General features: G+C 38.1%; 1 protein-coding gene across 1 annotated transcript; it reads left to right on the plus strand.

Annotated features, from left to right (window-relative positions):
* The first annotated feature begins 637 nt into the window (after positions 1 to 637).
* On the plus strand, positions 638 to 13,908 carry LOC122529589 (peripheral plasma membrane protein CASK). The gene is made up of 9 exons (XM_043655862.1): positions 638 to 646; positions 946 to 975; positions 5,431 to 5,668; positions 8,083 to 8,139; positions 11,662 to 11,781; positions 12,176 to 12,292; positions 12,506 to 12,613; positions 12,706 to 12,881; positions 13,229 to 13,908. The coding sequence occupies exons 1-9, from the start codon at positions 638 to 640 to the stop codon at positions 13,406 to 13,408; spliced, it is 1,035 nt and encodes a 344-aa protein (XP_043511797.1). The 3' UTR covers positions 13,409 to 13,908.
* Positions 13,909 to 16,631: the final 2,723 nt, after the last annotated feature.

A 16,631-nucleotide genomic window follows, 5' to 3' on the forward strand; every position in this document is an offset into this window, starting at 1 on the left:
AGCTTATTGTCGAGGAAAAAAAGAAAAAAAGAAAACAAAAAAGAGAAAAGAGAATGAATGTACGGAAAGAGAAAAAAAAAAAAAAAAAAAAAAAAAAAAAAAAAAAAAAAGAACTGTGTATCTACGAGTGATCGTTCAACAGGCCGCATTGTAACTGTTAAGTCTTTGCGCAGATGATCCGCAAAGATCGTGACTAACCGCCCAATGTCGTTCGTAGCTTCGTAAACGTGAGTAAACTGTGACGTTGCTCGACGCTTGTCAAAACGGAACATTGCTCGATCGTTCCTGAAAAATCGATTCTCGAACCACTCTCCGTCAATATATATATATACATTTTTTTCTTTTTTTTTTTATTTTCCGTGTCTCTTTGCTTGACATCCGTAGTCTATGCGTTGGATCAGAAGATCCAACTGTTCCAACACGCGGAGGAATCGATTTTTTCTACGGAAACGACGAAAAGTACCGTGGTCTTTGGTTCTCCAGCTCGCATCTTGGCGACGGCTGTGCTTCTCCGGCTGTCGCGAAGCCGCGAGCTCGATCGTTCTCTCGTACAATCGAGCAACATCGATTATACGAAGTTTCGCGGCTCGACAAGTTCGAGGGGAGAGCTAGAAGGGATACTGCATGTGTCACAGCAATGCGCACCGTGAGTTCTCGGAAGCGTTGACGCGCGCGACATCCCAAACAGTAGGTGTTCTTTCTTCTCTTCTTTTTTTGTTTCTTCTCTTTTTTTTTTCTTTTTGTTTGTTTATTCTCTTGTACATCTGTCGCCAATTGCAATCAGAAAGGAAAGAGAGAGAATGAGAAAGACGAAAAAAGAACGAAACGAAAGTTGAGAAACAAGAGAACAAAACTATAGAATTCGAACATTCAGCCTGAGATCAAGTATCTGATGAACATGTTAATTAATCGATCTTCCTTTTTTCTGTTTCTTCAACGCTCTAGTTGTTCAGGATTAAGCCTCTGCCAGTGTTAGTAAGTACCGCCACTTGATCTGGTGTGATTGGACTGCTGTAGTTAGAAGGCTATGCGTTTATCATATACATATATATATTATATATATATATATATATACATATCCACATTACATATTACGTTTGAACACACGCATATTGTGTACCGTGTGCGGTGTGAGTCTGAGTAAATAAATATCCGAACGGAATACGCTCGATGCTAGAACGTGAGTTTAATCGTGTGTTTGATCATTTTCCTTTTTTGTAATTCTGGTTTTCCTCCGTTTTCTTTTTTTTTTTCTTTTTTTTTAAATTTTGTTTGCTGCAACCTTAGCGTGGAGTTTAACGACTAATTTGTCACATGTTTGTTATATTTGTTTGTTATAATTGGTGCGTTTGGAAATGGAATAACTATGTGTAACGTCACGTCGAGAGAAAAAGAAAAACCGCTTGACATTGATTTTTGACAAAAAAGAGACGCATTTCGTTCGCAGAATTACGAAGAGCACGTTATCTTTTTTTCCGCAGCGAGATGTGGATTTGAAGAGTCTCTTTGAACTGAACTCTGAAATTTACCCAGACCCAAGCTGCACGATCATTCGATCACCGTACCATACCATACCATACCATACCATACCATACCATACCATACGCCATCGCAAGAAAGTAGGCTTCTACTTACTCCATCCGTTCCCTGCATTTTTCAGTCCTTCGTTTTCTTAGTCCAATCTTATCTTGCAGCGGTTCCAGCAAAGTCTGTTACAAAGTTCTCGTGAAAGACATCCTTGTCTCTCATTTTTATTACTTATCCCGTTCATCTTCTTCCCATCGTGTCTGTCGACCTCTTTTCACCTAGTCACGCCTAAACTTTCACGAAAGTCTTCCTTTTTTTTTTTTTTTTACTTGCTAATGCAACGAAAAACACTGTTATGGCGAGCCTCGTAGTCACTGAAAGGCGTAGATGATTGCGCGAACCATTGAACCATCACGTTAGACTTAGCCGTAGAGACTGGGCCTGTACGAATACGTCAAATCTCTCCTAACCTCTCGCTCTTCGACTTCTCAACTAGACTGTCTTATTGTACGCTTGATCCATCGTTTCTTACCGATTTATCTTGTTCCCTGTTTATCTAGTGTTTCTATGTAAGATTAAACTGGATGGAAATTGCTACTCGATGGAATCAGTCAAGCCTATCGGTCGTGTCTCAAAGAAAGTCTTTATTATCTTCGATCTGGTGTTCTCTTTGTGACAGTGACGAAATACTATTCGACGAATACGAGAAATACGAGTGAAGTTTCCCAATTTGAAAGTTTTTCAAGCTATTTCGCGTGATTCCACGAATACGCGAAATGCCGCGTCTGTCTGGACGATAAATCGTTCGTCCATCATAAATTCATTCTAGTCGAAACGAGCTTTTTTGTACTTTAGTCTGCTTTTGTTGTTGTGACGGTGTTGTTCACTATACACGCTTTGTTGATCTTTTCTGAAAAAAAAGATAGAAGATTCTCGAATTATACGATTTTCGATTTTCGAGCGCTTAATTGTTCTAATTCCACGTACATTTAGCATGAATACTCAACCAACTATTCACTTCGAACTTTAATTAATTCATTAACAATAATTCTAATTGACAATTACGACAATCTTTTGTATGAACGTTATCTTCTCTATAAACATCTTCGAATTCATAAAACATGCATGACTACACGTCAGTAGCATTCACAAAATTTCCATTCGCGTGTTCATAAAAAGAAAGGGAAAGGAAAGGAAGAAAAAAAGAGAGAATCCGTATAGTTCGTATTTCAAACCACAAGGAAAACTCATTTTTTCCACTCGGACGAGCTTTATTTAAAAAGGTTCTTTCAACGAGCAGCTGAAAAGACTTTCTCCCTAATCGGCTGCAAACCCGCTAATAATTCGACCGATCCGACGCTTCGGCCATTCAAATGCTCTTCATCCACCAAAAAATGAAGAAAGAAATCATCATCGAGGAAAAAATATTCGAAAACGCTGGCCACGGTCGAAATTCATGGAGTTAATTCGCGCAGAGCCGTCGTTATAATTAACGACAGATGACCTGGAAAAGCGAAGTTTTCAGGGACAGAGAGAGAGAGAGAGAGAGGGAAACAGAGAGAAGTATATTCGTATAGGGCTGGTCTCTCACACACACCTCACAGACCTCATTACTCACCACATACACATATACACACACACATACCTCTTACTTATCCACCGTCTCTCTTTTGAATTCATTACGAATCATCGTCGGCATATTTCCTCGATTGCGAATGATACGCGCCGCAAGTCAGATGGCATTTTTTATTGTCACTCAGCATTATTATTCTATTCCTATACGTATGCCGTATTTCTTATTCGCACATTTGAACTGTAGTGCCCGAATGCATAATCTGCATATCGCGCATCTTTCAAGCGTGTACGTATGTGTACGTATGTGGCGTGCGTGTGTGTGTCGGTGTGCTGTGTACGTACCACTGTGCCAGCATCTAGTGCTTCAGCTTATTGTCGAGGATAAAAAGAAAAAAAGAAAACAAAAAAGAGAAAAGAGAATGAATGTACGGAAAGAGAAAAAAAAAAAAAAAAAAGAAAAGAAAAAGAAAACAGAAGGCGAGTTACTTCTATCAAGAAGAGTATGCATCGGTAGATGAACGACCGTTGCACTGATTTTAATACGATACCATTTACTAATGACAACCGAGAATCGTGTAACTGTTCACAAACCAGTGTCGTGTTCAACTTTTTCATCTGACCCGCTACATGCGAATGTACGTGTAAATAGAGAACGATAGCATTTCAAGTCGATCGATCACGTCTGATCGCTCTGACAGACTTCCAATGCGATTCGATAGTTTTCTTTTCTGTTTTTGAATGGACTGTTAACAATTATCATACTAACACCGCGCGTGACTACGCAAAACGCTTTACGAATAGAGCGACTTATCACTTTCGATGACGATTAATTCTGCTGTTCTGTTTGTGAATTGAAATAGAGAAGCTTCTTAGAAGACAGTGTTCGGCAATGCGACCCATGAGTAAGAATAGGAAGAGTTCTCTGTAAATTTTATTAGCGTTTGCCAGATTTCGAAGCGCGATAGTCATCGGTCGAATTGGATAAAACAGACAGTGTAATTTCGTTGGTTTAATTACTTTTTGACACGGCGTGATTCCAATTTGTAGTCGAAAATTTAATTTTTCCGTGTTAATTGAGCGATAAAAAAAAACGAATTTTTATTCCCGCGAGAATTTTAATATTTCGTTAATAGAAAAAAAAAAAAGAAACAAATTCAATATTCCGCCGCAGTAAATGTAAAGTGAAATCAATAGAAGGCGAATCGGAATTTTTTTATTAATCCTACGAAAATATTTTTTTCACTTGATGGATAAACACAGGAATTTGACGAACGGGCTATTTTTATTTCATTCTCACTCAGTGATCGTATTGCCGAAATTGAGCGAATGTTCGAAACACTTTGTTACAAAAATGCCATTCGTAACGTTCATTGCATTTCAAACGACCGAACTCTTCCCGCCTATATTCAATCAGTTGAAACGTTCGTAAAGTGTTTTTCCGATGCTTCGGAGGTGTGAATGATTCGTGCTACGCATCGATCGCTGATCGCCTAGGCCATTCAAGCTGACAGAAAGATCTCGTCGTAAATGCCTATATCGCTTACTCGCTGTTAAACGATAACTGTTGAACGCTGCTAACTAGACCGGAGAGAAAAGAATGGAATGGTTACCCTCAGTGACAACAATTTCATTGAAAAACAAAAGAGAAAAGAAAAAAAAAGAAAAAAGAAAACGATGTTGTACACGCTGTTTTTTTGCAAGAGTTACCGCCAGCGCCAAATCGCTTAACGTCTGTCGCATTCTCCGCTTACTTTTCGCAGCAGCGTTTCGATTGATACGACCCCCAATAGCGTAAACCTTAGGCTAACGTAAGTAGCATCGACGCAGCGATCGATGAACGCCGTAGAACGAACGTTTCGCCGACGCGTTTTAGGCCAACGATTAATTTACCTTCAATGTGATTCTCTATTAACCTAAAATGCTCTCAGTGATCTGAGTGTGAACATTGTCGAGTGTCATCCTGCCAGCATCCGTAACTTTTTACGATCACCATATCACCAAAGAAAAAAAAAAAAAAAAGAAAAAGAAAACCAAATTTCTGCACCTATTGAACTTGTTTTTTTCTTTTTTTCGTCCTTTTTTGATTTTTGTCTGTCTCTTGTCGAGTCACAGTAACGTTTTTCTTCTTCTTTTTTTTTTTTTTTTTTTTTTTTTTTTTTTTTTTTTTTTTTTTNTTTTTTTTTTTTTTGAGCAGTGTCAAGAACCTCTCGATGTCATTTCACCGATTTCATGTAGGATCACTGATACAGCAACCAATCGAAAACGCGACGTCCGCGTGACGAACACGGTTGAGTTAAAGCTAACGATCGAACGTTTCTGCGCCAACAGATATTCGTTCGAGCGCAATTTGACTACGATCCGCTGGAGGACGAGCTGATACCGTGCGCGCAGGCTGGAATCGCGTTCAAGACCGGCGACATTCTGCAGATCATCAGCAAGGACGATCATTACTGGTGGCAGGCGCAGAAGGACAACGCGGCCGGATCCGCGGGGTTGATCCCTTCGCCTGAACTTCAGGAACGGCGTATCGCGTACATGGCAATGGAAAAGAACAAGCAAGAACAAGGTAACGACTGAACAATCGACGTGGTCAATTTTATTTGTAGGCAAGCGTTTCGTTTCGTTTCTGTATTTTTTTTTTTTTTAAATCATAGTCGTTCTTTTAAAATCACGGGATATTATTTTCAGTTGTAACGCACGGAATGTTCCATTTTTTCTCTTTTTTTTTCCTCTTTTTTTCCTTTTTTTTTTTTTTTTTTTTTTTTTGCTTCGAAGTCTCTTTTTTTTTTTATATCAAACGAATTCAGAAATTGAAAAATTGTCGAAATTCTCGTTTTACGCGAGCTTGACAAAAGTCACAGTCTAATTAATTTTATGGAGGAGGATCGTTCAGTTTCGGAAAATTAGTTGCGAATTTTTTGATGAAGGGAATTTTTTTAACGTGTAGGAAGTTAATGCGAACGAAATTGGACATTTCGTTTTGTTACATTTTGTTACATTTCGTCTGATGATATGAATATTTGATAATTATTATTATCGCGAGGAAACGGAATTGAATAGCGAGATTTTTGAGCTGACGTTTTACGTTCGAGATTAACTTTCAGTGAGATGAACTAACATTCAGTAGATATAAAGTAATGTACAATTTCATTCTTTCTTTATACACGGGATAGTCTGTTTACCTATTCCACTTAAAATATCAGCTATTTTCAATGATTCGTATAATATCTTCTTCAAGATCTTTTATAATTTTTAGTCTACATTTCGATAAGAAAGTTCAAAAGTTTCATTGATTTTTCGTAACACTATCCGAAAGTAGCTACTGAGAATTTACATTAAAATGGCGTTTACTATATAAGATACTACAATATCTCCTTTTAATTAGCAAAATTTTACTTAACGAACTCAAAATATTTATCACGTCACTACTTATTATCGAATAAAATTTCAATTTATTTCTCACTCGATTGTGTTACTTAAAAAATTTCAACATTTTTGAAAGCACGCGTAGTTTTATCAATTCTCCCTCTATATACTATCTTACAAAATCGAACCTGGCTACCAAGAGGATTTGATCGTATGAAGGATAGAACACGAAAAGCAAACGTAATTAGCTTCCATATGTGCAGCAGACAAAGAATCATTCTATTTCTTTCTCTCTCTCTTTTTCTCTCTATTTCTCTCTTTCTCTCTCTCTCTCTTTTTCTCTCTTTTCCTCTCTGTCTCATCGTGTAGCCTAGCATCGAGAGAGTTCAGGATAATTATAGGTTCCAGCAGATCGCATTCTGTGTGATATTCAGAAACGGAAAGCGAAAACGAAATTTTTTTTTTCGCCGCGTCTCTACCATCGTATTATGCATTGCCGTATCCATTATCAAACCCCGTCACGTTCGATTCTTCGATTAATCTCCGCTACTCTCGCTACTGCCATGAAACGAACGTGCTGGTGAATATGATGTCATGTATGTGTTGTTAGATGTGCGCAAGTTTTCAATGGAGCATGTAGTATCGTTCGATGTCAGTCGTGTCGATACACGATACGGGTTCGCGAAAAATCTACCAAGTTCATTTCGCGCGTGTATGGTGTGCGTGCGTGTGTGTGTGTTTCTTCTCTCTCTTTCTCTCTCTCTCTCTCTCTCTCTCTCTCTCTCTCTATCTATCTATCTATCTATCTATCTATCTATCTATCTATCTATCTATCTATCTGTATTTCTCCGAGTGATTATAAAAGTTGAGTGTTTCTCAATGACTGATCGTGCGTGATTACAGACAATGGAATTGCAATTTTGATTTAAATGATTCGGGAATACAACTCGCGGAACTTTTTGCGGCAGCAATCCTGTATAAACGAAGGATTAATTTATTATTCATCTTGATATATGTGTGTATGTGTGTGTATGTATACTTGTTTCGATCGTTTCGTTCCTCGAAATGGTACGTGAATATTTCAGACTTTCTCAGTGTAACATTTAGAATTTAGAATTTACGTACACTAAGAATCGAGAAATTATGAAACATTGGAGGATTGTGAAATTCAAGTATAAAATAATTATCTTATATTATTTCAATTTTGTCGAACCGAGCTGTTCAGTCTTTGTTACTCCGGGCATAATTCTCCCGCTAATTAAAAAATAACGAAAACGAAAGAAGAGAGAAACACGTAGATTCGAGGAATCTTTAATTTCACCTGCGACAGTGATTCCAACAATTCTGCGGGCTCCAACATTCGCCGCGCAGAGTCGCTATAATTTTTCTCCTCGTCCCTCTGCTGTAAATAGAGATCTACATATTTTTACTACTTCGATCTCTACGAACGACCCGAAACCGACTAAGAATAGAAGAGACTAGGAAAAATGATCGCAGAAAGTATGTTCAGTCGGAGAACCGCGAATCATGATTAGCGAGACGAGATGGTAGGCCGAGAATGAGACATGATTAGCTTCAGTGATACAGCTGTTGTTTTGTGTTGTGCGGGGCTAGATGCTGAAGGAGAAGGAGGATGTTCCTCTCACACCGAAGGCTGCGACGGTTCGACAGGTATGACTCTGCCTTCAGGTAGACAACGCGTAGAGTCACGTAGAACCGTGTAGTCCGCATGAAATACAAAGTATATACTCAGTCTCCGTGCTTTCAAACACACGCATTAATTTGACGACGAATGGAGAAGGAGAATCATTGTTCTTCTCCGTGGGAGTGAAACATTTAAGAGAGAAACTTGCCGCTGTGTATCTGTTTTTTCGAAAGACAGGCGAACTGGCCTCGAGCCTCGTCGATCAGAGACCCCTCTGTGTTTTATGGTAATTTCATTGAAATATTCTAAACGTACATACGCGCGTACATTTATTTTTTTTTTTCTTTTCTTTTCTTTCCTCTTTTCACACGTCGTGTCGAATCATGCAACGCATCTCATTATCACGAATCGCGCGAATCGCGCGTAACCTGGCGCACGGATATATTTAACGTTCAAGATTCACGGTTCAATGGAATGACGAGTGACAGAAGTAGGGAATGATGGAGGGAATATTTTCCATTTAACAAACTTCGCGTGTCGTTCTGGTCTCGTTCTGGTTTTTCAGTGACAAAGCTTTGGAAACGGCCGGTTTTATTGTCTATTAATACGCACGCGTTGTTCGCTGCTGCGTGGAGTTTTGTTGAAGTTTCGAACGATAAATTACATATTGTTTTTGGCGAACGGAAGTTATATTATTTTGCTATTGTCGCTACGTTCGTGGACCGTAAAATAAAGTATACATTCGGAAATCAGATTCAAATAAATTGCTAATACACGATTATGAGATAATTAACAATCCAGCACATGTGTAATAACAACATATGTGTATTGTTAGTCGAAATTTGCAAATTTCATATCTGAAATTTTACTATTAGAAAATAATATAAAGTAATGTATAATATTACTTTCATCATTCTCTACCATCTCATACTTGATCAATCAGTGTTCTTAACTTTGAAATATTTCGTACTTAACTAAAGTAGCTAAAAGTCCAGATTAATTTTTTTTTTTTTTGTACTATTGATATAATCTATAATCTAGAATCTATCTAATTTTGAAACGTCCTAATTGAAACAGAAAATTAAGAATGCTGTTGTTAATACAGTATTAATGTCACTTTTGTGCTTAACCGAGTTAATCTCTTGGAATAAAAGTTTCTGCTATAAATTTCTCATTCATTGTGTATATATTGCAACTTATATCTTTCACAACTGAAAGAGAAAGTAAACAAGTCTTGACTGAAACAGTTACATTCTATGTGTCACGATGTAAAGAAGACAAATAACATTACCATGTTAATGAAGTCTCTCATATGGATCGAATTGTAAGATAATAAAAACACTTTGTCCGATGAAGTTTTGACAAAGTAGATCTTCCCTTTTTTTTATATCTTGCTCCTTTGTTTCAATATTTTACTTTGTACAGCGAGTTACTCTACGTAATACAGAACATGCTTTCACGCGGCGTGCTTCGATGCATGCTTTCGCTAAACGTTTCACGCACTTACGCTTGTTTCGCACGACACCACTCGCAAGCACATCGTCGCAGCATTATTATGTTGAGACTTTGAACGTAGAATTTCCATGAAGACCATTCCCCCCAAGACCATTCAATCCTCATTTCGAACGTCACCTTCCCTCTCGCAAGAACGAACTACAAAAAACTCGTGTAAATTACTTGTAATATTTTCACATTATTTAGACATTATTCTCATATCATTGCAAAACCAACGGAACAATTCAACAGAGTGTCTTGGAAAGATTGGTATGAAAGAATTTAAATATAAATTCTATATAATTATAGTTAAAATCGAGGGAAAAGATTATGAAACGTATCTTTGTAAAATTATATACTAATATAAAAAATATAATAATAATGAAACGTATCTTTGTAAAAATATAATTCAACTTGGCACTTGTGCTAGTAATATAAAATATAATTATATGGTAAAGTAAATTTACGATCAGTATATATTTATATATTGTACAATGTAATCTAAAAATTTTGTTGAATGAATTTGCTAATTTATAATATCTTTTTTAACATTATCTTGTGCACACGCGTACTTCAGCGTATAAAACTTATCTTGAAATTGGCAATCCAACTCTTTCGCACAATACTCCGTTTCAACTCCCCAAAATTATTGTATTTGTATAAATCGTATAAAATAAGCATCTGCCTCATTCACTCTGGGAATGAGCCAACCAATAAAATAAAACTAATGTTATATAAATTAAACGAAATCCTTTGAATGATCTGCCAGTTGTAAATCCGTTCAAGCTCGTCATAATCATGCTCTGATCGTGACACGGATTTTCAAAGATCTCACACACGCATACACACGTACACGCTACATACATATATACTACACAGAGAAACTATCCGAGAATATGCCCTTAAATTTTCATCTTGTGACCTGCTGGAACGCCCATCTCAGTGGGAATCCCACGCCCTCCTTTATGGTTATGGCTTCTATGTAAAACTGGCTGATTGAATGAAATCTCTTTACCATTTAGAGAGAATACGCTTACACAGTGATTGACATTTACTGAAGTAGCTCTTCACTTCTATTGCGCGTTAAAATGCTGTTTCGGATATTCGGCGAGGATGCTGATTAGCGACAATTAGATTTTGCTGATGAGTGTTTGTCGATTACAGCCTCTACCTACACGTTACACGTTGAACGAATTTCAAGGAACGTACGTTTATGAATGGCGTAGCAGTTGATACGAGTTATTTCTCCTGTTTTGTTTTTCATTTCTCTTTCTTTTCTCTTTCTTTCTTAATTTTCATCGTGAAACGAAGTAACTTTCTATCGTCGATCGTGTACCTGTATTACTCGTTGTTTTCCGTTGTATGCAGGCTGTTTTCTAATGTGAGATGTAAATTGTCCAGAACTAGACTAGAATTTTAAGTATGTTCAAGTATAATTGAACAACAAGGAGCATTGATACAATTTTCGTTAATTTTCTGATGGACAGGTTATTATTGAAACGCGTATGTATGTAAAACAAATTTCGAAATATAACATTCGAACAATTTAAATTACGTACATATTAGAAAACAGCCTGTACACAGTTCTCTTTTAGAGTTGAATTATCACGTAATCTTTCTCCTGAGAGAAATTTCGACGCTAGAATAACTATTTGGATTGTATCACGTTTCGTAGCTATCTTGTATGCTGAATTTAATCAGTTTGTTTGATTCAGTGAGACCATCCGACGAATTTATTAAATTTACCAAAAAGCTCGATTCTCTTCTTTAACAAAGTCGATTTATTCATTTCAATTGGTAGAAACGAAAATCGTAATCTATGATTTGCAAATTGAGCCGTATATACGCCGTAGATGAATCAAGTACGAGCTTAATTATTCATTTTCTCCATGCCCACGAGAAAGCCTCGAACTCTACGGAGAATTGATTAGTGATTTTAACGTACAAGCGGCAGAGGCAATTCTTTTGCAGGATACACGATTTTTTTTCAAGTGATTCTGTGAAGTGACGAGATTCGCTCGGCTGTTCGACTAATCGAGCTTTTACATTTCCAGTGAATTGCTCAATATTCGGCCGGAAAAAGAAGCAGTACAAGGATAAGTATCTCGCGAAACACAACGCAGTCTTTGACCAGCTGGATCTGGTCACCTACGAAGAGGTCGTTAAGCTTCCCTGTAAGTATCCTCCGCGATCTACTTCTTCTTGTTCTGTTTCTGAGGATTAAAATTTGTTCAAAAATTAATAAATTTTAATGGTGAAATGACGCTTGACAAAACTTGATGTTTTGAACGATTCAGTCACAAAAGTTCGCAAATGAAGATTAATGTGACGTTTAAATGGAATTGAAAGGTTTTGCGATCGACTGCGAGAATTGAACAATTGATATTTGTATCGAAGTATACTAAGAATAATTTGAAGAACGCGCGCGTGAAAGTATTTCGAATGCCTTAATTTTTAAAATTAATTCCAAGTTCTGTACTTGCTTTCTAAGGAAAAAAGTAAATTTAAGTGTTCCAGTACTTTTTTGAAATATCTCTCGCGAATGTTTATGCAACGATCTCTTTACAGATTCTGTATTCCAACGGAAAACGTTAGTGTTACTGGGAGCGCATGGCGTTGGTCGTCGTCAGATAAAAAATACCATTATTGCGAAGCACCCTGATAAATACGCCTATCCTATTCCACGTAAGTTCAAATTTGCATTTACTGAAATTTCCACGTACCCTGAACGCCGATATCTGTACGACGTTATTGAAACTCTGTTCACGTTAATCGAGCACGAAATTTCTGAAACAAATGCAAACGATACGTTGTACGAACAGAAATTTATAAATTAACAAACGTTAATGAAAAAAGGGGGAATAGCCGAATTGAAGCGAAAATCGTTTGACATTTCAGATACAACGAGGCCTCCACGGAACGACGAAGAGAACGGTCGCAATTATTATTTCATATCGCACGATGAAATGATGGCCGACATCGCTGCCAATGAATACCTCGAATATGGTAAATAACTAGATCGTTACAGAACCAAGCTCGAGTCAATGACTTACGACAGGCGACAACTTGTCTAGACTAATTTTCATCGTTTTGTACAGGTACGCACGAGAATGCCATGTACGGAACGAAACTCGAAACGATCCGGAAAATACACGAAGAAGGCAAAGTGGCGATATTGGACGTCGAGCCTCAAGCCTTGAAGGTGTTACGTACAGCGGAGTTCGCGCCTTACGTGGTTTTCATCGCTGCCCCGGTGTTCCCAAACATGCCCGATGTAAGTAAAGTATATCGATCGGTTGAACATCTTCCCGAGAGGGTGGAATCAAACTAACTACCCAACATCGGGTTAACTATCAAGTAATTGAACAATTAATCAAATTATGAAACTTCCGACGCTTACGTTTAATTCAATTTACTACGATAGATCAGATATTGTGAAGTATTGCTGGATAGTCTGGTAAACAATTCGGAATAATGGTAAGAAATTCCACGCACTTGAAAGTATGCAAGAACGAAATGTCGAAACAGATTGGAATAGGCAGAAATATATTATATATTATATATTGTAGTAAATTAATTATGTTATGGTAAAGACACGAGTTTCTTGAATCAACGTTTCAGTGCGACGGAAGCCTGGAAAGACTGGCGAAAGAGTCGGACTCGTTGAAGCAAGCGTACGGCCACTTCTTCGACCTGACCATCGTAAACAACGAGATCGATGAGACGATCGCACAATTAGAGGCAGCCATCGAGCGGGTTCATACGACACCGCAATGGGTACCCGTGTCCTGGGTCTACTGACAGCGAACCTCGCCAATTCGTCAGATCACTAACTGCAATGGCTCGTCGAACGTGAAACAGTGATCATCGAATCGCGATCCACCGAACGACCGGTCCGTTTACGATCGTTTAAACTGCGGCCAACGATAAATATTCTCAACGTCGCACGCCTGTGAGAATTCGCGGTGTTCGCGAGGGATTATCACGATGATGATGAACCGTGAATAGCGGATTCGTGATTAGCGAGACAAGCCGCGTAACAAACAGGTCGGACCAATCGAACGAACGAATTTACCGTCAATTCTTCGATCGATCCACACAACACGATATCGACTGGAATGCGTGACTTTGGCCGTGTGTTCATCGACTTTTTTCATTACTATTGAATTAACTCTGTAATTAATTATTGAATCGTCGTTATCGTTACACGACGCGGGTAGAGACGGAGAGACGAAACTGTCGAACGTTATCCCGAGGCGCAGAATACGACAATCAAAAAAAAAAAAAAAAGGAAAAGAAAAGCAGAGAGAAAACATACGTTCCGATTTTCGACATATAAGTTTTCATAGGACTGTAATTATTGCTTCCTCGATATAAATATAAGCAATACGATTTCTCGCGTTCCCTCGATGTATCGTCTCGGTTAATGGATCAATTCAACGAGTCGTCGCGCAAACGAAACGGTATTAATTTCCTCGTGCGATTATTTCCATCGTGCAGTTTTCTCTCTTTCTCTCCTCGCGCGTTTTCGCTTCTCTCTCTCTCTCTCTCTCTCTCTCTCTCTCTCTCTCTCTCTCTCTCTCTCTCTCTCTCTCTCTCTCTCTCTCTCTCTNATCTATCTATCTATCTCTATCTCTCTCTCTATCTCTATCTCTCTATCTATCTATCTCTATCTCTTTCTATCTATCTTCATTTCCTCTCCATCTCTGTTCCGTGATCTTATTTCTTGCATTTTTTCTCGAGACATTCCTCGCGCCACTTCTGACGCGCCTTACACGAATTTATCGCTATATATAGTTTTCGTCAGTCTGGCACGTTCTGTACGGTAGCGATGCAGAAAGAAAAAAAAAAAAAAACTAAAGCTAAACGATGCGAGTATTACCGAGTAGAATCAAAGACCGTTTTGCTCTTCGAGCGTCACACTACATCGAAGAGAATCATAATATTGGGAACGGTCGTTCGAGAACTGTTCGTGAATGTTGACCGAGTGGACACGCTTATACCGTTCTTTGGAAAAGAGAACCTGTCAATCGACTATCCGTAAACCTGTTATTGCCTCCTATCGTACTCTCTTATAACTATTTACACAAGATGAAGTAAAGAAAAGGAAAAAAAAAAGAGAAAACTAGGACCGCGCTGTCCGATAGTCCGCCACTGATATCTCATCGTAATAGTCAATCTTTGCCCAGTTCAAGTTTGAAGGTGAAACTTCAGGACTATCGACAGCTAGTCATTTATCTGTAACTTTAAGCTGTAGAGAAACTTCGCCGATTTCGTCTAGTACTTCTAACATCTGACAGGGGTTCATCCGCGTCGTGTCGCGAGACCGGCGGTGAACTTTCTTTGTACATGTATATGCGCGAGCGCTGTTCTTCTTTAGCATTATTGTTCTCTTTCCTTCTCTTCTGACTCGAACGTTTCAGTTCGGTCCCTGTACACTTTCCTGTACTGCGGTTTTAGATTTTTTTTTCTTTCTTTTCGCCGAATCTAGGACGTCGCAGCCGTGTGCATCTCCTCTCATCGGCATTATATATTTTCATTTTCTCGTTGTCCTCGAGCGAAGTCAAAGAGCATCGACCCGAATGCCGATCTGCCCGAGATCTGTCAGTCGGTGTTGCTTTTTGGTCCGAGTGGCGCGCGTCGAATGCGAACGTCTTAGAAACGGCGGCGATCTCAGAGCGAAACTACTTCTACCGTGATTTATGTTTGACACACGACACATACGTACACACATCTCAAATGTAATATCATTCGGTTCGCATTGCACCCTCGTACAAAGCGCATAATCGAATGACGAAGTAACAGAACGCGGTTTACTATTACGATATTTATAAACACGTAAACTCAAGTAAATAGATAGTCTACCAAACTATATGAAATAATACTAAACACCGTCTCGCATTAAAGAAAAATGAAAAAAAAAAGAGATATAAGGATAAAAGATACAAAAGTCTAGAACACGTACACACACGGTGACACGTGCATACACGAGAATACACGTAGACGCTTACATAAACATAACGCGACGTTTACATATACATAATGCAAACATGTTACACGCGATATATATACATATATATAAAAAGAATATATATATATATATTATATACAGAAAAAAAAGTACACATGGACAAAATAACACTGATACGTACACGGACAAGTAACGCGGATTCACGAGAAACAAATTTAACGACTAGTTAATTAATTAAAAGCGATTAAATAAATTAATTGTGTAACTAATTAATACTAAATTACTAGAAGACTAATAGAGAATTTGCATATGCAGCCCGTAGAGCGAAGGAATGAATGCGTGTACGTACGGGTATGGTGTGAATCTCTTGCATTCGCGATCTGCGTTGTGATCGACCCTCACGCGGCTTTGTTCAGAACTTGTTCAATTACAGCTCAACTATTTATAAAGATCTCAAAAGGAACATACGCACACGTAAACACATGCAACAGCACATACATACCGAAACAAAAACAAAAAAAAAAAAGAAAAAAAAGAAGAAAGAAGATAAAGAAACATACTTTAAATACATGTATACGTACATAACAGTTGCAAACACGTACAACACGCGTACACGTAACTACTAGGTTTTACTACGTTCTTCCTATTCAACACACCACATTAGTTATCGAGCGTGTAATTATTCTTCATTGAACGCGATATTTCGATGGTGGAGTTGTATAAAAAAGAAGAAAAAAAAAAAAGAGAGAGAGACCGATGCATCGTGCACGTTCTTATCGTTCTATCAATACCTTGCGGAGAAATGTTCATTTCTTCGAGCGGCAAGCCCACCAAATACACAAAGACAAGTCTGAAATCGTCGACAAAGAAGAAATAAACGGGAAAAAAGAGGGGGGAAAATAAGACGAAGAATAAAAGAGGAAACGTCACGTGAAACTTCTAGGAAAGCTCGTGTTGGTATGATCGTTTGTGTGTGAGTGAGAAACTATCGAAACGCAAGAAGAACGAATCTTCAGTGATTTTGTAATATTTCTTATAAGTTGTAGCTGCCAT

The sequence above is a fragment of the Frieseomelitta varia genome, unplaced genomic scaffold, assembly GCF_011392965.1.
Source record: "Frieseomelitta varia isolate USP_RPSP 00005682 unplaced genomic scaffold, Fvar_1.2 scaffold_298, whole genome shotgun sequence".
Lineage (NCBI taxonomy): Eukaryota > Metazoa > Arthropoda > Insecta > Hymenoptera > Apidae > Frieseomelitta > Frieseomelitta varia.

Excerpts from the sequence above, each read along its gene's own strand:
- LOC122529589 (XM_043655862.1), top strand. Across the intron at positions 12,293-12,505 it reads ATACGCCTATCCTATTCCAC|ATACAACGAGGCCTCCACGG; the intron begins GTAAGTTCAAAT and ends TTGACATTTCAG. Across the intron at positions 12,614-12,705 it reads CAATGAATACCTCGAATATG|GTACGCACGAGAATGCCATG; the intron begins GTAAATAACTAG and ends CGTTTTGTACAG.